The 27,007-nt window shown below is 42.9% G+C and overlaps 1 protein-coding gene across 5 annotated transcripts in view; it reads left to right on the top strand.

Moving 5' to 3' along the window:
• Positions 1-5,513: 5,513 nt before the first annotated feature.
• Agtpbp1 (ATP/GTP binding carboxypeptidase 1) overlaps positions 5,514-27,007 on the top strand; it is a 115,873-nt gene continuing 94,379 nt past the window's right edge. The window contains exons 1-2 of one of the 5 annotated variants that reach the window (XM_085699634.2): positions 5,514-5,610; positions 21,031-21,095. In XM_085699634.2, the coding sequence (XP_085555760.1) occupies positions 21,064-21,095 (32 nt within the window). In that variant the 5' untranslated portion in view covers positions 5,514-5,610; positions 21,031-21,063. Of the gene's footprint in view, positions 5,611-5,660; positions 5,729-5,950; positions 6,094-21,030; positions 21,096-27,007 lie in introns of those variants that run through there. The other 4 variants (XM_085699635.2, XM_048447662.3, XM_085699639.2 and 1 more) reach the window with 4 other exon arrangements.

Raw genomic sequence — 27,007 nt, 5'->3', positions numbered from 1 at the left:
GTGACTGATACAGCAAGTAATTATTGTCCTGAAATACGGATCCCATTGAGATGTCCCCAGTTTGTTCCTTGGGCAGCAGAGGAAAGGGTGCCTGCACTGGCCCTATCCTATAGCCACACTGATGAATATCTTGCATATCACCATAGAACCTTCATCTGGCGATGGATGGAGATAGAAACAGAGACCCACACTGGAGCACTGGACTGAGCTCCCAAGGTCCAAATGAGGAGCAGAAGGAGGGAGAACATGAGCAAGGAAGTCAGGACCGCGAGGGGTGCACCCACCCTCTGAGATGGGAGGGCTGATCTAATGGGAGCTCACCAAGGCCAGCTGGACTGGGAGTGATGGAGCATGTGATCAAACCGGACTCTCTGAACGTGGCTGACAATGAGGGCTGACTGAGAAGCCAAGGACAATGGCACTGGGTTTTGATTCTACTGCATGGACTGGCTTTGTGGGAACCTAGTCTGTTTGGATGCTCACCTTCCTAGACCTGGATGGAGGGGGAGGACCTTGGACTTCCCACAGGGCAGGGAACTCTGACTGCTCTTTGGACTGGAGAGCGAGGGAAAAGGGGGTGGGAGGAGGGGGAGGGAAATGGGAGGAGGTAGAATTTCTTAATAAAAAAAATAATAATAATAAAATACCGATCCCATTGTGATGAGAAAAATCACGATATGGTCTAATTCTGAGAGGACGGGTGTGTTCCTGAAAGGGGGTTTTGTCTAAATTTGTTAATAATGTGGTAATGTATTTACCTCACATCCATGAAAATCTGGGTTTGATGAGCAGCATCTCCCAAGAATGGCAGCCTACACCTGTAGTCCTAGCAATCAGAGGCTGAGGCAGGGGGATTGGAAATTCAAGGTCATCCGTGGCTTGTCTCTTAAAGAGACAGAAGAATCATTACAAATGCTATATTGTAAAGACTGGAAAGAAAGATGGGCATGGTACCACACATTTAATCCTAGTGCTCAGGAGGTGGAAGGCTTATCTCTGTTAGCTCAAGGACAGCCTGTTCTATGAAGTGAGTTCTCGGTCAGCCAGGGATACACAGTGAGACCCTGTCTCAAAACAACCGAAAGAATGGAAGGAAACTTATTCCCAGAATTACTGAAGCAGTAGCTCTGCAAGGCCAGAGGCCACACATCTTAGCGAACGAGGGTATCCTAGAACTTGTGGGCCTCCGTGGTCATATAATCTGGAGGGAAGTCCTCTTTCGGTTTTGTTTTCAATTGACTTTACTATCTCAGTTTCCCAGTTGTTTCCTTGGACCACTGTCAAGGACTGGCTTCGATAAAAATATTCTTACCAGGGTGGAGCATGGGAATTTAGAAATATAAGTAAAGGATATGAAGACACATAAAAAATAATAGGACAGGAACCATAGAAAGTATGGGGAGGGCGTTCTAGTGACTGAAATCACGACGGTTAGTTTTCCACAGCTTTTATACCCAATGTAAGTGGGGGGAGGTAACAAAAGACTTTATTAACACGATACAAAGGATAACTCACAATCGCTTTAACACTCTGAGACAACAAATCATTAGCATCCTGTTTTCTAGAAAGCAAAGCTGCTCTAGATCAGGTATCCAGAAGGCTGCCCTTCCCCAGGTGACCTCATAGTTACTAAAGAAGCAGAAGTACATTTGCATACCCTGACTGCCTGCCAGGATGGCAGGGACCTACTTTAATGAATTATTTTAACGTTAAAAGAACCAGGCAATCACATCCTGAGTTGCGATGCACTACTGTGCTTGTTGATCATTTGAGCAACCTCCTGATGCTCTGTCAGACAAGGTGGGCTTGTCAATCATTTGAACAACATCCTGTCGGTCTGTCAGACAAGGTGGGAATGGGCCCATGTTTTTGGGCTTCCACAGACCACAGCTATAACCTGCTAGATTTTAGTTGTCAGGGACATTCAGATTCCAGCCTACACATGAAGAGAATAAAGGTGTGGTAGTTGATAGGTGTGGCCGCATAAACCATTTCATTTGCAGCTACCAAATGGAAGCCATTTGCCACAGTACAAACTTTTGCAACTATGTGTCATTCAAGGGTTGTTCCTCCCATCTCCCAGCTTGGCCTTTTTCTTTTCCTTCTTCTTCTTCTTCTTCTTCTTCTTCTTCTTCTTCTTCTTCTTCTTCTTCTTCTTCTTCTTCTTCTTCTTTTTCTTCTCCTTCTTCTCCTTCTTCTTCTTTTAGGGTTAGCTCAAGTTATTCATCTTGCATTTCTGTTCTATGGCCTATTTATAGTAAATATTTTGGAGTCTAACGTTTAGACAGACCCAGGGCAATTGTTACATATTTTGTCCTGTGTAATTATTTGCTTAATTTCCCCAAAGATCTCCAGATGATTCCCTCTGACTAGCCCAGGTACTTAGTACATTGTTCATGTCGAATATGATGAAGAATTGCAATAGTCCTGCAACTCCAGAGGACGGGCCGGGTCAGAAGTGTCAAGCCCAACCTTTCTCCCTTCACAATGCTGCTTCCCATTGACACTGCAGACTCTTGGTGAGGCCCATGTTCTCAATCTTCCAGTTCCATAGTTAAGTTTGTTGTATTTTATGAGCTACTTTATTAAAGGTTTAGAGGTAAATTAGCAAGAGCTATAGCTGAAATAAGCAAAGTTTTATGGAATACCTATGGGGTATCAGGTTTGTTGGGGGAAAATTACTTTAAGGTGTGTTACTTTTGTTCAGTCTGTATTTGTTTAACTCTGTGAAGCTATGTTACTTTGCCTGCCTAAACCACATGATTGGTCTAATAAAGAGCTGAATAGCCAATAACAAGGCAGGAGCAAGGATAGGTGGGGCTGGTGAGCAAAGAGTATACATAGGAGGAGAACTCTGGGAAGAGAGGAAGAGGAACAAGAGAGGAGAGGAGGATACCCGCGGCCAGTCACCCAGCTACACAGCAAGCCATGGAGAAAAAAATTAAAGTAAGGTATATAGAAATAGAGAAAGATAAAAGCCCAGAGGCAAAAGATAGATAGCAGAATTTAAGATAAGACCAGCTGATCAGAAACAATGAAAAATAAATCTGCTGTGTGTGATTTATTTGGGAGCTAGGTGGTGGGCTCCCCTAAAGAGTCAAAAGAGTTAAAAAAAAATCACACAACACAGGTTGACTGAGGAGTTCCAGGTAAGTGAATATCATCATATACTTACTCTGACCTACATTTGAGTTTTTTTTTTAACATTTATTTTTTTTTTTTTTGGTGCTTGGCATTGAACTTGGGATCTCAGACACACAAAGCATGTGCTCTATCACGGAGCTCTCCCTCTGATTATTTATATTCAATTTATATATCACCTTAGAGTTTACTGCCACACGAAGAGGATTTTCTCCACATTAGGTTTATGTATTCATTGAGAGATTCAGAACAAAATTCACAGATAATACAGTTATTTATATATGAAAGCATATTAACCACGAAATGAGTGAGGTTTCAAAATTATTTAAATTCAGCTCATTGTTCAGTTAGGATGAAAACAGAGCTCTGGGGAGAAGGGAAGTTGAGGAATGAGTGATTGAGATGTGTCTCCAAAGCTGCTCCAGGAAGAGATGGTGTTTAGCACCGTGGAGAAGCAGAGTCCTGGAGGAACTGCTCCTGCCTGGCGCTCTGGGTGAGGGTTTGGAGTCAGCTGGGCTGGTGCTGCTTGGAGAAGAAGCCTGTTCACTTCCTGAGTGCTCAAACCTTGTGTTTAACTCTTGTGTTTACATGTGTTTAGGATCATAGTAGTTCAGGTCTACAAGAGCTAGTTCCAGGACAGCCTCCAAAGCTATAGAGAAACCCTGTCTCAAAAGACCAAAAGAAAAAAAAAGAAGATCATAGTAGAGTTGAGACCAGGAACTCCCATCATTCTCTAGGTGTGTATGTGTGTTTCAAAAATTTTTATTAAAATTTTTTTAATAGATTTTTCCCCCATTTTATATAGCTCTCTCAGTTCCCACTCTCTCCCCCTTTCCCATCCTACCCTTCCCCCTCACCCCCCATCCACTCCTCAGAAAGGGTAAGACTTCCCATGTGGAGTCAACAAAGTCTGACACTTCACTTCAGGGCAAGACCAAGGCCCTCCCCACTATATCTAGGCTGAGCAAGTTATTCCTCCAAACAGAATGTGCTCCAAGACATCAGTTGAAGGATTAGGGATAAATCCTGGTTCAAGTTATTATAATAGCCAAACATATGCCATTCATTTGCAAATTATGTGTTTGCAATCATCGCAAAGCCAAATGATGCTGCTATTTACCCAGCTGTAAGGGCTAATTTTCTAAGTCTTTGTTCTGACCATTAACAGTACGTTGCTAAAGATAAATTCAAATTCTAACACGTACACATTTATATCTTTCAATATTGCAGGTTGATTTATTTAGAAATATGTTCTTTAAATATCTTATGAATACTAGTATTTAAACATTTTGAAGTCATAAATACTCATAATCATATTTTCAGATGGGGGAAGTTTGGGGTGTGGTTTACTGATATTTTAAGTTCTATAATGTATCATTTTGTGCTCACACGGGGAAAACGGTAACATTTAATAAAATGGCAGTCGCTTGTCCTCTTAGTAAAGACCTCATGGCAAACTGCATGAAGCAGTTTCACACCTTGAGTTATGTTTCAAATCACCTTCAGGAACCTGCTACATTTTGCTTAAGCAAAACAATAAGAACAAAATAAAACCCCGAAAGGGCTCAGTTCAGTTCCCTATTCTGCCGTTATAATTTTATATCCTTTACCAACTACCATAAACACCAAGCATGATCTGTGCTCCTTAAAAAAGCAAATGATGTCTTTATTAACAATGTATCTCGGAGCGTTTAAACGCAATCAAACAAAACACAAGCCTGTTTCTAGGATTTTGCCTTTAGCGAGCAACTTCGCAGCAATGTTTTCGAGAAGAACCAGCATGGCATCTTGTTCAGATATCTCCTTTATCTGGGTCTGACCAGGAGTGCAGTTCGTGTTTGCAGAAGCCAGGCGGCACAGCCTTCCCAGCCTGTTCTGGGTCTCCTTAGGGTCAGGAAAGGACTAGCCTTACCACCGTGTCCCCAAGATTTTATGGGATCTGTGGAACTAAGAGCCATTATCCCGAACATCAACGAAGCTTCTTGGCAGCTTGGATGGTTGGAAATGATGGGCCCCGGTTCAGTTCCGGAAAAAAAGGCTGCGGCCATCTGAAGAACGTGTCGATCTCGGTTACACCGGCCGGTGGCCCGCAGGCAGCCAAGGGCGCGAGCGCCCACAGCCGGGAGCTCAGACTCGCAGACCCGCCCTGCCCCACCCGGCGCCTTGGCACCCACGCCACCCCTGTGAGAGCCCCGCCCCGCCCCGCCCCGCGCGGACGCGCCCGGCGCCCTCTCACACGCCCCGCCCCCGCCCGCGGGCACGCGCCCGTACCGGTCCTCCTCTGGCGTCCCGCCCCTCCCCGGGTGTGTGTAGTGGGGGGCGCCCCTCCCTCACGCGCACGCGCCTTGCGGGCGCCCGCGAGCCGGCTGTCCGAGGCGTGAGTTGGGCGGGGCGCCGCGCTGACGTTGCCCCGGGATGCGGGCAGGTTCCGCAGCCGTCTTCGCCGCCACCGCCTCTCCTGCCACCGGGGTTTGTATGAAAACACCGGGCGGCGGGCGGCGGGCGGCGAGGGACCCTCTTCCATGCGGCCCGGGAGCCGCGGGCGCGGAGGCCGAGCGCAGTCCCCGCCAGCGCCCACGCCGAGCCGGTGAGCGTCCCCGCGGTCCGCGCGGCCCGCCTGCCCGCCCGCCCGCCGGCCCGGCTCCCGGCGGCGCCTCCGCTCACCTGGCGGGCGGGGGCGAGGCGCGCTGCGAGGCGGGAAGGCCGGCCGACCGGCTGTCTGTCGAGCGAGCCGCGGCCGCCGCCGCCCCGTGCGCTGCCCGCCGCGCTCCGCTGCCCGCCACTCCCCCGACCGCCGCCCGGCCGCGCCCCGGGACGCTTTGATTGGCTCTTGGTTGACAGTTTAGCGCCGCGGAAGGCAGTTCCCACACCGCCCCGTGTAGCCCGGGTGGACGTTGACAGGGTAAAGGCTCGTCTGCGGTACCTCGCTGCTGGGCTCGCTCGCTGTGTGAGGTAACGACGGCCACCGCGTTGGCTGGCATGGCGGGTTCTCGGTGGCGAGCCCTCCCTCCAGGTGTCGGGAACGGGAACGGCGCCCCTGCGGTGCAGGGCATTTCGTAGTCGGCGGGGACAAGTGGCCAGCGCTTGCGCTCACTTGGCCAGCCTCCGAGTTATCCTCACAGCTCTCCTGAGATAGGAAGTTATTTTTGTAATTGTGCTTTGGAATGTTTTCGGTCTAGTTGACCAAAAAAGAAATGGTTTATGGAAGGCACAGATTTTAAAAGTCAAAACCAAGTCCTTGGAGATCTGTAAGCCGACCTCGCTAAAAGAGGCACTCGGCCTTGCCTTGATCCACCCGGATTTCTCCCCATTTGCTCGGTTTACCGTTCCGCTTCTCCTGAGTCATATTCTCCCGTGAAGTTACACGTTCATTTTGAGTGACCGTGGAGTTTTGCCTTAAATTGCTAGATCAGTGTTTACAGTTGTAATCTTCGTTAAACTCTGAAACAGACGCTTTTTGTGTTTAACCAACGTTACAAAATGTGAAATACTTTAATGTAACAAGCTTTTGTGGTAGCAATCAAGATTTTTTTTTGAATTATATATGTACGAGTGTTTGCTTGCTGCATGTATGCATGTTCACCACATGTGTACTTGATGCCGGAGGAGGTCAAAAGGGGGCGTTGGATTCTCTGGAATTGGAGTACTTTTGTTGTGAGCCACCATGTGGGGGCTGGGAATCAGACCCACCCAGGTCCTCTGGAAGAACAACAGCCAGTGCCTGGGAACACTGAGCCACCCCTTCAGCCTTGTAGCAATTCTTATAATGCTTTTGATTGAGGTACGACCGGTGTGTGTGTGTGTGTGTGTGTGTGCGTGTGTGTGTGTGTGTGCCCGCGCGTGCACGCTTGTGCTTAGGTGTAGGTCAAAGGACTTGAGAGTTTTGGTTCTCTCTTTGACCTTATGGCTTCAGGGGATGGACCTCAGGTGGTCATGGGCAGATGCCCCTGCCTGCAGAACCATCTTGCTGTCCCCTTGAATTGAAACATTCTCTTGAGAGAGAAGTCTGGCTACATTGCTGTGTAATGATTCATCCACATTAGTGGAGGAAGAGGAGGTCCATGATGTGTGAATATTTTAATTTATATTACAAATACAAACTGTATTACTGTTTGTTAACATAGCCCTACGTTCTGGGTTTTGTCTTTAAGCTTCGTTCACATTAGTCATCTCTAATGCTCCAGCACCTTAGCTTCAGAGTTCAGACAGTATGTGGTAACTGGTGAGCCTCTGCACACTATTCAGGCTCTGTCCTTAGCACTGGGTCTCCAGGTAAATGCTGGATGTGGTTAAAGGTGGGTGCTACATTTTAAACCTCACGTGCTGTCGTGCTGTGGCTAAGGCGTTGGGGCTCAGCCAGAGAGGCTGAATTTGTGTCCTGGCTTGCTGTAGGCATTTGTTTATCCTCTGGATTCAACTCTCTCCATGCCAAAAATGGAGACGATGATGTTTATGCCCTTAGGATGATCTCAAACACGAAATAAGTTAATGCAAGTGTCCTTTTGCAGCGCGTAATAGGCAGTGTTTGGTGGGCGTTACTCTTCTTGCTGCCGGTTTCCCACAGTTAATCAGCCAAAGGAAGACATCAGGCTGGCTGGGCAGGATTAGCGCAGGTTGTTAATTCCCGTGATCCATTTTCTTCTTTGAAGCTGCGAGTGTGTAGTCTCACTGTTGTTTCTTGGAAACATGTAAGTTTTAAATAGAGTAGGTATCACTGTTGTTTCTTGGAAACATGTAAGTTTTAAATAGAGTAGGTACACCCTGAGCAGACTGCCCTGGGATGCTGCTGGAAAGCTGAGTATCTTGGCCTGTCCCCTTGGACAGAACCTTGGAATGCCTGCCTCATGTTGCTGGTAGCTGCTATTTTAATCACCTGTTTTCCAGTTATTGACTGTCTCTTTGTCATATGTTGGTATTGGATGCATTATCAAAATACTGGTGGGCACATGGATGTTTCTAGAATATACAGAGTAATTTTTTTTTTTTTTGAGACAGGGTTTCTCTGTAGCTTTGGAGCCTGTGCTGGAACTACCTCTTGTAGACCACGCTGGCCTCTGCCTTTCAAGTGCTGGGATTAAAAGTGTGTGCCACTACCACCTGGCATAGAGTAAATTTTATGTACGCATTCTGTTTGTCTTTATTGATGTTACATAAAAAGATGGTGCTTTGATTTTGCATTATATTCATGTTCAGCTTTCATCTAATTTTCCTAGAAAATGGGTCTCACCCATTAGTAATTTCATATTTTTATTCTTGGTTTGCAAGGATTTGATGCAACTTGGGCATCTCTTATCTGATATTCTTGGGGCCCACAGATGTTTTAAATTTTGGAATATTTCCATACCTCTGAGATGTTTTGAAGACGGTACCCCATCTGAACATGATAGACATTTGTATGTATGTAGACTGTGATGTTACATGAAAGTTTTTAGCATGCCTGCATTTTGTCTGCAGTGTGGCAGATGAGGTCAGCTGCGAGCTTTCTGTCGGTGGTGTCAGGCTGGTGTTCAGAAGGTTTGGGGTTTGGAATTTTAGATTAGAGTTGTGCAGCCTATATTCAAAGTCTGTTCTTAAATCAGATATTTTCAACTTGAACTCAGGATTCCTTTTACATTTTTTGTAGGTTATATCCATATTTATTTTGTTATAATTTTTGTTAATTCACTTATAATTGTAGCCTTAAACACATTACGTATTAATATAAACAACATATTTTTAAATGAAAAAAAAAGCAGGACAACAGACCTGTGAGAAGAGTGATAGTGTCTTACATATTGTAAGTTTTCCATGCTTTTTCTCTATCTCTTCTTTCCTTCCCCTCCCTTCTCTTACTCTCCTCCCACCCTTTGTTTTTGGAGTGTACTAGGCAAGGAAGGCCTCTACCGCAGAGTTATACCCCAGACTTAATTTGTATAATTCTTTAATATCAAGTAATACAAACAACTAGGTTATTTCTGCTTCAGCATTCAATCTATTGCAATATGTTGTTTAGGTTGAAGTGTATATATGGAGAACATCTAGCCAGGCACAGTTAATGGCTGTAAAGGGGAGGGAATAATTGTGGATATTTTCATTTGGTATGTCATCAAAACTCAACAACTGGCACTTTCTTAAAGGTTAATTGCAAGATGGAAGCTGAAATCCTGTCTGGTTTTTTTTTTCATGCTCATTTATACTTAAGTGCATTGTGAGCTCTAAATGGATCTTATGCACATTTGGATTTGTAACAATTTGTTGGTCAGGTGTTAAGTATTGGTTCACTGAGTTGGGCACATCTTCCAAATGGTGGTGCATTTTATTGTATAGTACCAAAGAAAGTCATGTCTTTGGGTCCTAGTACTGGGGATTGGACCTAGGGTCAGCCAGATCACTTATGTACTCTTAATTTTGGCATAGTTTTATTAGGTTGTCTGCTGGGTTTGCAGGCTTGTTCTCCCAGGCCCAACAGAAGCACATAATAAGTAATAGTAATAAACAATAAGCACATTGTTAATATGCTTATTCCGTGAGAAATTAGTGGAAGTTGTTTGGGTTGTAATATGATGGAGGATGTGAGTTTTACAAAAGAAATACTATTGTGTGTGCATCTGTGCTGCGGTGTGCATGTGGAGGCAGAGGACAGTGATTGCCAGTTCCTTTCCTTCCGCCTTGTGCTTCCCGGCAACTGAACTCAGCATGCTAGGCTTGGTTGTTGCAAGTGCCTTTACCTGCTGAGTCACTGGCCAGTTTAAGACCTTATTCTGTATGACACATGGGTAGTATCCATGACACATTGCCGCATATACTGTACTGAACAGCTGATGGCTGTCTCGGGGCAAAAGAGTTCTGTCATGGAGTCAAGAGCTTGAATTAGCCTCCTTTTTCCCATGAGACACCATTTGAATGGAACTGTGCATGCTCAAACTTGGGTGTTTTGGCGGAGGTTTTCACAGAAGTAAACAGAGTAAGTCTACCTTCTCTTCACATAAACAAATGATAGTTGTATTTGTGACAATGATAATACCTGAGTTTTCACTCAAAAATCAGAATTCTGAAAAGATGGCTCAACAGGTAAAGGTGTTTGCTGCACAAGCCTGGGAGCCCGATTTGATTCCTAGAGCCATGTGAAAGTGAAAGGGGAGAAGCCACTGCTCTGGTCTTCACACGCACAGTGTGGTGCCCACCGCACACCCACGGTGGTGCCCACCGCACATCCACGGTGGTGCCCACCGCACACCCACTGGCCTCATAGGCATTCATTAGTGAGTACAATAAGATTAAGAACAGAAAAGACTAACTGAGCCACGCACTGGTTGTCCTCAGTTTTGAGGGGTTGTCAGACTGCTTACGAAGCAGCCACACTAGCAGATTCCCACCAGCGACGTGGAAGGGGCCGTTTTCTCCACATTCTCAACAGGCATTGTTACCACCCTCCCACCCTTCATTCCAACCACTTGAGTGCTTGTAAAGTGTAGACTAAATTTCAAAATAGAGATTTGGCCTAGCAGAAACAACAGCTTTCTGAAATAGATTAATTTTATATTTAGAATATTTACTAGACTGACCCAAGACTACTGCCAACAGTGGCAGACTGTATCCTTGGCTGTACATGGTTGGTTCTGTCCAGGTTCTTCCTTGACTTTGAGGGCATTCTATCACCCACTCTTCCTACATAAATGTTTACAACAGAAAATGGGAAGGGGCAGTTGTGGGTCAAGGGTCCACTCTGCCCTCAGCAGAGAGGGTTTACTACTGGCTGTTAAATAGTTGAAGGACTTGTTAGGGATGTACAGATGTGGGTTGAGAAAATGAGAACTGTGCCTCTAGCATACTTCGCATCTCCCGCTGTGTGCTGTGCAGAGTGTGTGTGTGGATAGGGACAGTTCTAGGCCGGTGGCCGCACTTCAGAGTTTAGAGAATGCTGCTGATGGGAGGTGCCTCAGTAAAGGCACTCTGCTTGTGTTCTTGGGGAAGCTATGATATCACAGGGGCTATGTTAGAGAAGCCAGCCTTGATGCAGCAATGGACCCCGAGTTGCCTTGCCTGCTGAGACCAAGGGAACATCCTGGAGGCAACAAGTTCAAACCCCTCTTCTGCAGTGTCTTTCCAGTGGCCTCTATCGGAAGAGTTTAGCATCATACCAGATGGATGTATATGTACAAGGAAATATATGTACAAGGCACACTTCCATAGAACATATAGAAAGGATGAACTTGGAAATGAAGGGCTGTGAATCAAATCTTCTGCACAGGTAGTAAGGAGCTTGCAGTGTTGTTTGGACATCTGAAGAGATTCTAGGTTGAAATTTAAAAATGTAATTTAAATGTAATTTAAAAATTACATTTACTTTTTGTGAGCATGTGTGTGTGTGTGTGTGAACCTGTGTGCATGAGCACACATGAGCACATATGTGCATCCCAGAGTGCATGCAGGGAGGTCAGAGGGCAAACTTTCGGAAATTGGTTCTCTCCATCTACCTCGTAGGACTTAGGGATTGAACTCAGGTTGTCAGACTTGACTAAAAGTAACTTTATGCACTGAGCCATCTTGCTGGTCCTATTGAGCCTTAATTTAGGAACCAGAGTACAAGAAGGAAGGGAGGTGCTGTTTTGTGATTCGGAAGCCTGCCGAATTGTGAGCTTGCATCTAAAGCCTCATTTCTGGAGCCATGGTGTTGTAGAATCAGGAAACCACTGGCTCAGGAGGTTGTTGGGTTCTGTGTGCACTTAACTGTGGACTCAGCATTAGGCCTCTTGTGGTTTGTATCCATTTTGCCTGTTAACAGTGGTGACACCAACCCTTCTCAGACTCTGGAACCAATGGGAACATGAAATGATGTGCGAAGTGGCTGTCTCCACATATACATGTGTATAAGATACATAAACTGGCAGGTGAATTGTTGCTTTCACTGCAGCATTCTCATACACACCACTGCCTTCCCTAGGCCAGCCCCCCACTCCTCGTGTCCTTCAGTTTCTACCAGCCTGCCTTCTGCATTCATTACCCCAGGCCCACCCTCACATGTTGTTTTCTCCCCCTCTTTTTATCGATTTTTATTGAGCTCTACATTTTTCTCTGCTTCCCTCTCTGTTCTCCCCCTCCCCTTTCAACCTCTCCCCTCCCCAAGGTCTCCATGCTCCCAATTTACTCAGGAGATCTTGTCTTTTTCTACTTTCTGCTTCCCATGTAGAATAGATCTATATAAGTCTCTCTTAGTGTCCTCACTGTTGTCTTAAGTTTTCTGGGATTGTAATTTGTAGGCTGGTTTTCTTTGCTTTATTTTAAAAACCACTTATGAGTGAGTACATGTGATAATTGTCTTTCAAAATAATGTTTTTGAGCTCCATCCATTTTCCTACAAAATTCAAGATGGCATTATTTTTTTCTGCTGTATGGACCACATTTTCCTTATCCATTCTTCAGTTGAGGGGCATTTAGGTTGTTTCCAGGTTCTGGCTATGACAAACAAGGCTGCTATGAACATAGTTGAGCACATGTCCTTGTGGCATGATTGAGCATCCTTTGGATATATACCCAAAAGTGGTATTACTGGATCTTGAGGAGGTTGTTTCCTAATTTTTCTGAGAAATCGCCATACTGACATCGAAAGGTGTTGTACCAGCTTGCATCCCCACCAGCAATGCAGAAATGTTCCCTTTTCCCCACAGCCTCTCCAGCATAAGTTGTCATCAGTGTTTTTGATCTTGGCCATTCTTATAGGTATAAGATGGAATCTCAGAGTTGTTTTGATTGGCATTTCTCTGATGATTAAGGATATTGAACATTACCTTAAGTGTCTTTCAGCCATTTTAGATTCATCTGTTGAGAGTTCTCTGTTTAGATCTATACTCCATTTTTTTTTAAATTGGATTATGTGTTCTTTTGGTGATAAATCTCTTGAGTTCTTTGTATATTTTGAAGATCAGACATCTGTCTGATGTGGGGTTAGTGAAGATCTTTTCCCATTATGTAGACTGTCGTTTTGTCTTGTTGACCGTGTCCTTTGCTTTACAGAAGCTTTTCAGTTTTAGGAGGTCCCATTTATTAATTGTTTACCTCAGTGTCTGTGCTGCTGGGGTTATAGTTAGGAAGTGGTCTCCAGTGCCAATGCATTCAAGTGTACTTCCCACCTTCTCTTCTATAAGGTTCAGTGTGGCTGGCTCTATGTTGAGATCTTTGATCCATTTGGACTTGAGTTTTGTGCATGGTGATAGATATGGGTCCATTTTCATTCTTCTACATGTTGATATCCAGTTATGTCAGAACCACTTGTTAAATATGCTTTCTTTTTTCCATTTGATATTTTTTCCTTCTTTGTCAAAAATCAGGTGTTTGAAGATGTGTGGATTGTTATCCGGGTCTTCTATTCTGTTCCATTGGTCCTCCTGTCTGTTCTTATGCCAATACCAGGCTCTTTTCAGTAATGTAGCTCTGTAATAGAGTTTGAAATCAGGGATTGTGATTCCTCCAGAAGTTCTTTTATTGTACAGGATTGTTTTGGCTATCCTGGGTTTTATGCTTTTCCATATAAAGTTGAGTACCATTCTTTTGAGGTTTTTGAAGAATTTTGCTGGTATTTTGATGGGCATTACGTTGAATCTGTAGATTGCTTTTGGTAAGATTGCCATTTTTACTATGTTAATTCTGCCTACCCAAGAGCATGGGAGATCTTTCCACTTTCTGCTGTCTTCTTCAATTTCTTTCTTCAAAGATTTAAAGTTCTTGTCATACAAGTCTTCCACTTGTTTGATTAGAGTTACTCCAAGATATCTTATGCTATCTGTGGCTGTTGTGAAGGGTGTTGATTCTTTGATTTCTTCCCCAGACCTTTTATCATCTGTATACAGGAGGGCTACTGATTTTTTTTGAGTTAATCTTGTATCCTGCTACATTACTAAAAGTGTTTATGAGTTGTAGAAGTTCCTTGGTGGAATTTTTGGGATTGCTTATGTAAACTATCATATCATCAGCAGAGTTTGACTTCTTCTTTTCTGATTTTTATCCCCTTGATCCCCTTTTGTTGTCTTATTGCTCTAGCTAGGACCTCAAGAACTATATTTGTACACAGGTAGAAACAACCCAGGGTTCACTAACAGATGAATGCAAGAGCAAACTGTGGTGTATTTAAACCAGAGTATTATTCAGTCACAAAACAAGCTTTTTTTTTATAGCTACAACATGAATGAACCTTTAAACATTATGCTAATGAATTAAAAACCCAGGTGTAAGACATAAAACTATAGAATTCCTAGGGGAAACTCGCTCAGATTTAGCCGTGGTAATGACTGGATAGTGAATAAAATCACAGGTAACAAAACAAATAAGTTGACTATGTAAATTTAAGAAAACTTGGGTTAGAGAGATGGCTCAGTGGTTCAGAGCCCTGGATGCTCTTGCAGAACCTAAGTAACAGCTCACAACCATCCAAAACTCCAGTTCTGGGGGATGTAAATAAAGGGTTTTGTTTGTTTGGTTTTGTTTTTTAAAGACAGGGTTTCTCTTTGTAGTCCTGACTGCTCTAGAACTTGCTCTGTGGACTAGGCTAGCCTCAGACTCAGAGATCCTCCTGCCTCTGCCTCCAAAGTACTGGGATTAAAGGTGTGCTACCACCACCTGGCATGGTCCCCACCCTCTTTTTATTTTTTAAAAAAATAATGTGCTTTTTTGTTTTTGTTTTTCGAGACAGAGTTTCTCTGTAACTTTGGAGCCTGTCCTAGAACTAGCTTTTGTAGACCAGACTGTCCTCAAACCCACAAGATCCACCTGCCTCTGTCTCCCGAGTGTTGGGATTAGAGGTAGGCGCCACCATTGCCCAGCAATGTTTTTATTTTTGTGTGTATGAGTGTTTTGCCTGTGTGTCCATCTGTGTATCATGTATGTGCAGGAGCATGCAAGAGTCTCTGGGAGTTAGAGAGGGCATCAAATCCCTAGAACTGGTGTTAAAGGTAATTGTTAGGCTCCATCTGGACCTCTTAATTGCTGAGCCAACTCTCCAGCTCCAGGTAAATAATTTTTTTTTTTAAAAAAGAAAATAGACATGAAATGCTGGTGCAGATGTGGAAAGAGGTATCTTATCCACTGCTGGTCCTAGTGTGAGCTAGTGCTCCCCATTATGGGAATTATTAAAATGGACCTGTTACATTACCAAGATGTACTTCTCCTGGGAGTGCACCAGAGGACTCTGATCCTACCACAGAGACACCTGCATGCATATCCTTGCTCATTGCTCCATTATCCACAGTTGCAGGGAACCGGAACTGGCCTAGATGACCTTCAGCAGATGAGCAGATAATAAATGTGTATATCTATAAATAAATTTTACTCAGCTGTAAAAAAGGAAAATGGAATTTGAAGGAAAATAAATGGATCTAGAAAGTATTTAAACATTTAAAAATTTATTTATGTTCCTGAGTATTTTGCTTGCATATATGTAAGTGTACCACATGTGTACTTGGCACTTGTGGAGGTCAGAAGAGGGCTTGGATCCCTTGTAACTGGAATTACAGATAGTTGTAAGTCGTTATATGAATGCGAGAACTGAACTCAATTTCTCTGCAAGAGCAAATTCTCTTAACTACTGAGCCATCTCTCTAGCCCCCATTCTGGAATGCATCGTATGCTCTTTCTCGTATGGGAATCCTAGCTTATTCTGCTGCTTGTCTGTGTAGGTATCAGTAGAGTAAGTGTGGGCCTAGACCATGAGACTGGAAAGGAGATGACAGTGTGGGGGCTGTTGAGGAGGCAAAGAGGCAGTAGGCCTCATATGAAGGGGGACAGGATGCTGTGGATGGGGTGAAGGGTACAAAGGGGTATGCATAAGGAGAGGGAGAAGAGGAAATGGAGGAGAGTCAGCAAAAACAAACTCTGTTTGAAAATGCCAGGATGAAACCTAATACTGTGTGTGCTAATTTAAAAGTTTAAAAATAAAAACAAATCGTTACTCCATTTGGGCTTCTGAAACAAACTTCCCTAAATGGGGTAGCTTTTAACCAGCATATAGTTTTGCTCATGGTTTGGAAGCTGAAAGTTCATAAGGCATTGGAAGTTTCTATAGATGGTTAATGAACAAGCCAGTTTATTTTTTTAAACACACACACACACACACACACACTCACACGCACACTTTAGAAAGGATACTAAGTACCATACTTGAGGGACTTTACCCTCATGATCTCATTTTGTTGCAGAAGACTGTTTCCTCATCTCTGTCATCTTGGTGGTTGTACCACCATTCAGACCATAGCAACATGTGGTTTGTTTGCTGTGTGTGTGTTGGGGGTGGGGTGTGTAGGTTGGACTTTACTATGTAGCCCAGATTGGTCTTGAACTCAGTGGTCCTTCTACATCAGCCTCCCATTGCTGGTATTACAAGTGTCAACCAGCACGCATGACTTCGTCTTCATTTACTTTAGAATTATTCTGTACTAGAAGGCAGTAAGTGTTCTAGAGATAGACATGTGCTAGGGTCTAGAGGAGGTTGGGGGAGATGGACTGTACTGGAAAAATGCATTTGAGCAGTCATGAGCTGTGTGCTGGAAGAGCAGTTTGAACAAGGGTATTGAGGTGAGACTGACCCTGGTGTGTGGGAGGACAACCAGGAAGGAAATAGCTGGGGTATTCCTCTAGGGACTTGGGTGTCATTGAAATGGAAAATACTGTAGATTGGATTTCTGCCTGAGGTTGCCAGTTCCCCTCTAGAGTTTTAACAGTGCCACTGAGGGTGTCATGTTTGGAATAAACTGTAGGTTCTGGAATTTAGAAAGTAATGATTAGGGCATGGGATGATCAGATTTTGGGTGTGTGCTTTAAACATTTACTTATTTGTTTTTGCTAACATGTTTCCTACAATATACACAGGTCAAAAGACAACTGAAGTCAAATCTCTTCTACCATGTGAACCCTGGAGAGTAGGCTCAAGTTTCAGGCTTTGTTGTAAAAGGAGCCGCTTTCCCGCCGCCTGACTCCCGACCGGCTAGTTTATACCTGAAATAACAACACACAAATTGTATTCATTTAGACACTGCCTAGCCCATTATATCTAGTCTCTTATTGACTAACTCTCATATATTGATTAACCCATTTCTAATAATCTGTATGTCACCATGAGGTCGTGGCTTACCGGGACGATTCTAACCCCGGCCGGAGCTTCGTGGCGTCTGCCCGACTCTGCTTTCTTTCTCCCAGCATTCTGTTCTGTCTACTCTGCCTATCTAAGCTGCTGTCCTATTAAAGGCCAAGGCATTCTCTTTATTTGGCCAATGAAAGTAATACATAGACAGAAGACCCACCTACATCAAGGCTTGCTGGCAGGTGCCTGCATCTACTGCGACATCTTACTTGCCCTCTGTAGAGTTACCTCAGGTTCCTATGAATTGTATGTGGGGAAAAGGATGTGGAAAGGAAGAAAGGGTGAAGCCAAGTTTGAGGGCAGAGCAATTGGACAAGAGTAGGGTAGTTTACAGCCGGCACAGGGGAGAAGGGAGGCTGGCGGGTTTGTTGTCTATCATCTTAATGTCGGGCGATGGTTGGTTCTGAAGCTAGGTGAAATGACTAAGTCTAGGGTTGGACAAGGGCAGCAACACACAAGTCCTGTGCTTCCAACACAGGCCAGGCAGAAAACTAGAGTGTGGCAGTGCTCCTGGGAGGGCCTTGTGCTGTGCGAGGAGGCTGTGAGCTGACTGGTAAAAAGTTGGTGTGTTTAGTGACTTGAGTTGCTGAGAAACCTGTGTTGGTGAGTGTGGAAGAGGAAGCGTGGATGGAGTGTGTTGGTGAGTGTGGAAGAGGAAGCATGGATGGAGTGTGTTGGAGAAGGCCTTCCCTTTATTTACTCTCAAGTCCTGTGGACTCAGGGTTAGCATCAGTAGAGGAAGATGCATAGCTTTGCCGTGTTTTGTCTCTAACCATGGGGGGGCCTGCCATTTTCTGAATAGAAATGGAGGAGGAGTAGATGGGGTGTGTGTGTATGTGGCAGAGGGAAGGTGGGGGGAGGATCTGGGAGGAGAAGAGGGAGGGGAAACTGCCTGTGAATGGGGTGTAAAATAAAAACAAAAGAAAAGAAGTACGCAGGAGCATAGGGTGAGATTTGGTCTGTTTGCCTGGGACTTTTAAGTCCCTAAAAGCAGAACTGGTTGAGGTATCAGCGTCTTCGGTGAAGTTTTAAGCATTTTCCACAGTGGTGGGCATGAAGTTCTGAGAGACAGGCAGTTGTGTGCAGTTACTTTTGGTTGGCATTGACATTGTGAGGTCATTGGTCCCCAGTTCCCTGGGCTCTTCTGGGCAGATTACCCAGTCTTTCTCCTCGTAGTTTTCTTTTTAGTCATTGTGGGAGTAAACACGACTTTGTTTTACAGCCCAATAAGGAGAGTAGAGAATTGCCTGAAGTATTTTAATGTAAACTGTCAACCTGAGTAATACTTTTACAATTTCTTTTCTTTTTTATTTCTTTCTTTTCTTTTTCTTTCTTTCTTTTTTTCCTTTTTCTTTTTCTTTCTTTTGAAACAAATCAAATCAAAACAAAACAGGGTTTCACTGTGTAGCCGTAGCTGTCCTGGAACTCAGTTTGTAGACCAGACTGGCCTTGAACTCACAGAGATCCATCTGCCTGCCTCTGCCTCCCTAATGCTGGGATTAAAGGCATGTGGTAGCATGGCCTGGCCTGAATAATATTTATTTTTTGAGAATTTCATACTACATATTTTGAACATAGCCTCTACCAACTCTTCCTGTAACCACTACCAACTCTTCCTGTAACCACCCTCTCCACTCTCCCAGTCCTTCCCACCCAATTTTGAAATTTCTTCATTACTTCTCCCTTCCCTGCCCCACCCCATCCCCACTGAGTTCAGTTTGGTTGATCAGCTACCCGGGTGTGTGACTGACCTGTGAGGGTCACAGCATTAAAGACAGACTACTCCCCCTCTCCCAGTGGCTATCAAATGCCCTTGGATGGTCATGGCTAGTGGTGGGACCTCCTGCCCGCTTCCCCATCTGTGCTGCAGTTTTCTCTGACTGTAGCTCGTGTAGTCTTGTGCACACTGTCAAGTGGTTTCGAGTTCACCTGCGCAGCTGCATTGTTGTGTTCAGAAAATACTGTTTCCTTGATGGATAGCATCCCCAGTTCTGTCTCACAATCTTCCTGCCCCTCTTTATGAAGACCTCCAAACCTAGGTTCACAGTAAGAGTGAGGTGTGGGATACACACTTGAATCCCAGCTTTTGGGTGAGCCAGGAGGTTGGAGGTCCAGGCCTACTTAGTGGGAACTTCATCTCAGGAAAACTAAAAAAAAACAGAAACAAACCAAAACAAACAAACAAAAACCATGGTTAACCTTTCCTTTGCTTACTTGCTTTAGAGAGTGCTGGGATTGCAGGCTCACCTGGGTCACCTGCCTTGTGCACTCTAGGTCAGGAGTTTCTACAACCACACCCTCCAGCCCTGGGTGGTTTCTCTTTAAGGCTGGGTCTGGTGTTCTCTTTATGTCACAGTGGTTTTGAACCCCAGTCCTCCTGCTTCCATCTCTTATTGCTGGGATTGGGGGTTGTATGTCCAGGTCCAGCTTTAAACTGGAAAGGACAGCCCCTGGTTATGCCGGCTCAACAGTTGCTTTAAAAGCTCTTATGAGGCTTTCTGCCACCTTCGGGTGTGTCCTGTCTTATTTATCCTGGAAACTGGAAAAAGTTACTTTGACTTCATGTAGCTAACTACTTAGAGAAATAACTAAAGGGAAAAAAATGCAATTTTAGTTTTTCAATGACTTCAAAAATGGTCCACATATTTTTAAAATCTTAAATACATATATTTTTGATGTATTTAACAAAGGAAACATTTTATATTTTGTTGAAAAGACTTGTATTTCTATCTTTTGAATGAAACCTTAAAATCTTCCTTTTTTGCACATTTTCTTCAAAGTATAGCATTATTAAATATGTATGAATGTGATTAACTTCTTAGATTCATAGCCGTTGTTTTGTTTTCTAGTGAATCAACAAAATTGTGTCTCATTAAGCATTGATATATAAAATTAAAAGATATCCAGAATATTTTTTGTGACTTGTTTTAAAGTACATCTGAAAATTATGAAAACTGCAAGTCAAGATGGAAGGTTGTTTAAATTATATAGTGCGGACTAAAGATGAGAACATGGCTAAGGTGGTGTCAGAGAAGCCCTTCACCTTGTTTAAACAACTCATTATTAGAAATGTTTCCATATAGAAATCGTCTCATATTAACAGTTTGGTGACTGCACTGATCATGGGATTCTGTGACTGGCCTGAGTATTGATGATGCGTGCACACCGTCTCAGGAGTAGAAATACATGACTGTATGAGCTACTTTTCAGCTGAAGCGATAAATTGCCGTGATCAAAAACAGCTTCATGAAGGAAGTTTATGTTGGCTTACAGTTCTGGAGGGTTCCAGAGGACCAGAGTCTTTAACCGTGGTGGCAAAGGCATGGCATGCAGGCCTGGGGTGGGGGCAGTTTGAGGAGGAGGAAGGGTAGAGGGACCAAGGAACAGGAAGTAGGACAAGGTAGTAACAATCCCCCTCCCCTACATAATCCCTGCAGCAATGCTGCACCTCCTAAAGGTTCCACAGCCTCCTCAAGCAGCGCTACAACTGGGGGCCAAGTGTTCAACATGTGTGAGCCTGTGGGGGACACTTACGTTCAAACTACCACATAAATGTTACGTTTGCTTTCTGCGTTTCTGTAGCTCTAGAATTTTGATGACGTTTTCCTTGCTGCTTTTAGGTATCTTAGTAGTTCTGTATGGCAGCTGCAGTGATGGCCTTCATAGACTGACTTCTTTGTGTTCCAGTGTTACAATCTCCCAGTTATATGGCCTTTATAACTCTAATGCGCAGGAAACAGAATTGTGTTAGGCGCCTGATAGTATTAACATTTTTCTTTCAGGTAATCTGCAATGCTGGAACGAAGTAACTCAAGATGAGCAAGCTAAAAGTGGTAGGAGAGAAAAGGTACTGCAGCCTTGATATGTGTGGATATTGGTAGATGTGTGGTGTGCAAATAATGTGCAGTACAGTTATCAGGACTGATTAAATATGCGTGTTGTGTAGTGGCGTGTTGAGCATATTTCACTAGTACTTTCGGTTAAAGGCTAACTTCCAGCATGTCTAATGAACTAAGAGTGGTTTTACATTTTAAAATAGTTTAAAGTATAGTACATTTTGACATGCAAAATAATAAGAAACTCAAAGACTCAGTGCACGACATTGATACTTTATTGATACACAGCCTACCCATTAATTTGTTGTAGCTACTCGGTCCATAACCCTAAAATAGATGCTTTCTGGCCCTTTACAGGAAAGTTTAAGTATCCTGAGTTTAAGTCAGACAAACCTTACTGATTAGATTGTACAGCCTTGAAACAGATTAACTCTGTTATGCCCGTTTTCTCTGTAAAATTATCTTGATGTTAGTGTTCTGTGGTGCCAATGGCTAAGTAATACCTCGCTGAGAAAATAAATGATGTCCTGTTAACACTGATGATAATCAAGGCTTCTACTCTGAGGGCAGGACTGTAGCTCATGTGTTCCTGTGTATGATTTTGCTTTTGTAGATACTATGTTATGAAATGGGAAATGTATAGCTTATTAAGTAATGTTTATTTCTTAAATAGTTAGGTTTTTCTGGTTATTTAACATAATCATACCATAATAAATTGCATTATTTCATTAGCTGTATAGTTTTTACAGGAAGTTAGTTGGGATCTTTTTTTTACCTTCCTCCCTCCTGCCTTTCCTCCATCACTCCTTTCTTCTTCCCTCCCTTCATGTGCAAATGCATAAATGTGGGGGGGGACATGTATGCCATATTGTGCTTGTGGAAATCAGAGAACACCTTTTGGGAGTCAGTCATTTCCTTTATGGGGCTCCTGGAAGTTGAACTCAGGTCTCTAGGCTTGTGTGACAAGTGTCCTTACCTCCTGAGCCATCTCTCTGGTCCTAAGCCTTACTTTTCTGAGCAGGTCAAATAACTACTCTGTTTTCCCACTAGTGAGTTAAGTTGTCTAATTTACAAGCTATATACAGTTTGTAAAGCTCAGACTCTCTTGTCAGTTTGTTTCTGCTTTCTAAAATGAATTGTACTATATAGTTATTGCTTTTGTTCTAGGCTAGTCAGCTACTATACATTTTTACTGTATTAAAACATTTCATAATTTCTATTAATATTATTGTAGTAGTTCTTGCATTTCTGTGGTCACAACACATGACAGACAACTCACAGAGAAAATATTTATGTTAGCTCATAGTTTTAGAGCATGAAGTCCATGTCACTGTCCCCTTGACCTTGGGAAGACTAGAGGAGTAGTGAAGCTGATAATAGACCCGCGAAAACTTACCCAGTAACTTCTTCTAGCTGTTCCCTATTTCCTGTTTCCACAATTTTCTAAAGCAGCAGCACCCTAGAGACCAGCCATCTATAAACTGTAAGCTATGGAAGCATTACCTGTTCAGACCATGGCACTTTCCATATTGCTTGGTAAGTGACCGCCGAGTGCAGTAAGGTGGACTCAGTGCCAACAGCTGCACTCGTGGAACTGCAGTCAATGAACTGTGCATCACAAAGACCTGGAAACACACTTGGTGTTTGCACTGAGCATGTGCAGACCTTGTCATTGTTTCCTAACCGTAGACTTATGATTTACACCGTATTAGATATTGTAAGGGATCTAGAGATGATCCGGAGTGTGTGTAGCTTACATAAGGAAGTTGATTTGGATTTCTGTGAGGTTCTAGAAGTTCTAAGAATATCTATACAGATAATGAAATTGAGAATTCAAAAATGTATCCGCCAAAGATCTGAATCAGGGAAAGAACAGTCTCAGGAGTTGTTTTGAATTACCTTTTATTTGAATTATATCAAAACCACATCAGGTTCCATAGGAAATTGTGTTTTTGTATTTTCCCCTATCTCCAGACGCTTTGTGGATGCCTTTTTCCTATTTTATGATTTATTTTATGATCATGATGTGAGTCTCCTTAGCACTTGGGACTAGCATTACATAGTACTGTGTGCATGTATGTGTGCATGTTTATGTGTGGTGAGTGTAGGCATGCATATGCCACAGTGCCCAGGTTAGAGGATACACTTTAGTGTTGGCACGTTTTTCTTGTTTGAGGCAGGTTCATTTCTTCTATAAAATTGTTCAAAGTAATTCTGTTTTAATTTGTATAAAAGCTAGGGAGGTTTCCCGTTTTTTCTGATAATTTGTGTACTCTTTCTCCCTCTTTTTTTCTTGAACAGTTTGGCTGGAAGTTTATTTTTATTGATTTTCTCCCCCCCACAAAAAAAACCTAACCTTCTGGTTTCAGTGATTTTGGGGAACTTTGTGTCTTTTGTGTTATTGTTTTCTGCTTTGCTAACTCAAGAGTAGTTTTTTAAAAAAATTATTTATTTTTCTTTTATGTGCATTGGTGCTTATGTGCACGTATGTCTGTGTGAGGGTGTCAGATCCCCTGAACTGGAGTTACAGTCATGAGCTGCCATGTGGATGCTGGGAATTGAACCTAGTCCCCTGGAAGAACAGCCAGTACTCTTAACCACTGAACCTTCTCTCTCCAGCCCCATTTAGAATAATTTGCCTCCCCCCTCAAGTTAAAAAATATATGTTTCAAGCTAAGTGACTTGAGATGTTTTCCTTTCTCGCTTCCTTCTCTTCTCTTCTCTTCTCTTCTCTTCTCTTCTCTTCTCTTCTCTTCTCTTCTCTCCTCTCCTCTCCTCTCCTCTCCTCTCCTCTCCTCTCCTCTCCTCTCCTCTCCTCTCCTCTCCTTAATTGATTAATTAATTAATCAATTAATTAATTAATTTTCTTCTTTGTCCTGGCATTGCATATCTGATTAATTCTAATGTTTTGTTTTTATTCAGTTCAAGATTACTTTTTAAAAAGACTGATTTTTATGTATGCATTTATGTATATGGGTGTTTTGTCTGCATATAGTCTGCATACCAAAAGAAGCTATCAGGTACTACAGTTACAGGTGGCTGTGAGCTGCCATGTTGGTGCTGGGAACTGAATTCATCATGACTCTGGAAGAGCAGCCAATAAGCAGCCAGTGCTTCTAACCACTGAGGCATCTCTCTAGCTCCCTCATGATGACTTTTAATTCTGTTTTAAAATTTCCTTTTATCTGTGTTTTAAAGTGTTAATTTCTAAGTATGTGAGGAATTTTCAGTGGTTTTAACTGATGTTATTTTAGTTTATTTGTGGATGAGAAGATGCACTGATGGAGTTCTTTTGACACTGTGTAGCTGCGCTTCCCCGTGGAGCATGCTCCATCCGTGTTGCATGTGGATGTGCATCCTGCTGATGGAGGCCCTGGGAATAGCCAGTCACACTGATGTGTGCTATATTCAGATACTTCATCGCTCTCCTGCTTCTGTCTGTTGATATTGGGATCTCCATAAATTTGCTTTTGTGTTCTGTAAATTTTGCTTTCTAAATTTTGAAAGTATTATGTCTTTTAAGATGTTATCAAGGATTGATCATTACAAAATGTCCTTTGTTCCTGGTTGTCTCCTCTCCTCTCCTTTCTCTCTTAAGTCTATTTTTCTGATGTTAATATAACCACTCTAATTTTTAAAAACAATTAGAATTAACATATATATCCACAATCTTTATTTTAAAAGTTTTATTTTATGTGTATATATTAATGTCTGCATGTCTGTCTCTGTACTGTGTGCTTGGTGCCCTCCAAGTGTACTGTGAAGAGGACATTGGATTTTTTGAACTGAAGTTAAAGACAGTCGTGAACTGTTCTTTGGATTCTGGGAATTGAACCCAGGTCCTCTGGAAAGGCAGCCAGTATTCTTTAACCCTGAGCTATCTGTCAGCCCCTATTGTTTTACTTTTAGTCTACTTTTCCTTGAAGGAAATATTATTTTTATTCTATTATTTTAAAATATATTTTATTTTGAAATTAAAATATAGTTCAGTTACATAATTTTTCTTCTTTTCATTCGACCCTCCAACCCCTTCCATGTAACCCCATCATATTCTCTCTCAAATTCATGGCCTCTTTTTCTTTAATTGTTGACATATATTCCAAAATGTATAAATAGCCTGCTTAGTCTGTACAGTGTTGCGTGCATATGTGTGTGTGTGTATGTTTTCAGGGTTGACCACTTGGGATTAGATAACCATTTGAGGGGGTTCTTCCAGGGGAAGGCTGTTTCTTCCACTCTCAGCCATCCTTAGTTGCCCATAGTTCTTTGTCTAGGGTTGGAACCCCAGGAGAGTCCCCCACCATGTTGCATGTCTGTTGGTATTGTCCGCACTCAGGTCTTCTTTAGGTAGCCATGTTGATGAGTCCTCATGGGTGCTAGGTAGCCTTTTTGTCGTTTATAGAAGACATGACCTCACAGTACACCTGCTGTTCTGCTGGAGTCTTTTCGCCTCCTATTCCACAGTGTCTCTGAGCCTCGGGTACCAGAGTTGTGTTGTCGATGTGTCAGTTGGGGCTGGTACCACCTGTTCTCTGCTTTTTGTTCAGATGTGACTTTCATTAATGGTCTTCATCTGTTGCAAAGTGAAGGTTGTTTGTTTGTTTTGATGAGGGGTAAGAGTAACACTTATCTGTGGGTGTAAGGATGAGTATTTAGGATGTGGTTAGGAATTACTAGATCCAAGATCCATGACCTCACTAACTCCGAGTGTTGGCTGGGTTTCCCTCGTGTTGAAAGTGCCTTAAGTCCAATTAGAGAGCTGTTACTGTCAAGAAATGCCACACCCCATACTTGGGGCTGTTGTGCCGTACTGGTTGCTGTTGTGATTTCTAGGCATCATAACTGGGCAGGACTGTTGGCTGCTTTCTTACCTTCCTAGCTTGTGTGGGACTTTCTTGGTACCATGAGAGCGAGTCCTGTGGGCTGTGTCTGAAGTGCAGTGTGTCTCCAGCAACAGGGACTCATCTTTCATCTCTGGGAGGCAGCGAAGGCAGCAGTAGTAGCATGTAGTCTACTTGAACTCCTTTGACTAACAACCCAAAGGGGGGCTTCTCATGCCCAGTATGGGGATTTTTGTTAGCTCGTTTATGTTTCTTGGGGAGGAGTATTGTCAACCCAGGTGGGAAAATTTTAAACTGTGTATCTGTACAAACATAGACTTATATGTAATTTTAGATAAATATATAATAATACGATTATTTATGACTTTTTCAGACATCATTACTGTCATTTCCCCCTCATCCTGCCCTCTCTTTCTGTAATTTAAACCCTCCCCTATTTTTTTCATTTATCTGTTCAAATCACTTACATCCTGCACTTCTCGAGTGCTCCTTGGATAGTCTCTTTATACTTGTCAGGTTTCCGTGGTTACTCCAAGATTACTCTTTCTGTGGTTATTCTTTATTAAAAACTGAGATTGTTTTGTGTATAACTTTTGAGGATATTTAATAGAAAATAGATATATTTATCTAGATTTTACAGTGAGGGACTGAGGCACTAATTATGGACATTTATAGACAAAATATCTTTCTAATTTGTTGTCATTTTTAAACAGAGCCTCAGGTATTCATAGTCAACCTTAGACTTACCATGTGGCCAAGGGTGGCCCTTGTCCTTCTGACTCTCATACTTCCCCTTCCCAGGTGCATCTGGAATGACAGTTGGGCACCATCACAGCTGGCCCCGTGGGACTGGGAATTGAGTCTAGGGTCACATATCAACTGAGTCTCATGCCTAATGTTGAAGAGGCTCTTTAAAAAATAAGGCATGGATTCTTTAGTCTTGGTATACTACATGCAACTGAAATTAATAAAACCTGGAAGACCATACTATGTTCCATTATGATTTTTTTTAAAAGCACAAACTTAAGTAGTTCATTTGTGCTTAAAATACCCTTCACACAGTAGGCGCTTTTATCTTTGCA

Source organism: Myodes glareolus, chromosome 14, assembly GCF_982192425.1.
Source record: "Myodes glareolus chromosome 14, mMyoGla1.1, whole genome shotgun sequence".
In the NCBI taxonomy this organism is placed as follows: domain Eukaryota; kingdom Metazoa; phylum Chordata; class Mammalia; order Rodentia; family Cricetidae; genus Myodes; species Myodes glareolus.
The sequence above is the reverse complement of the archived record's forward strand: the minus strand, read 5'-3'. Positions and strand labels throughout refer to the sequence as shown.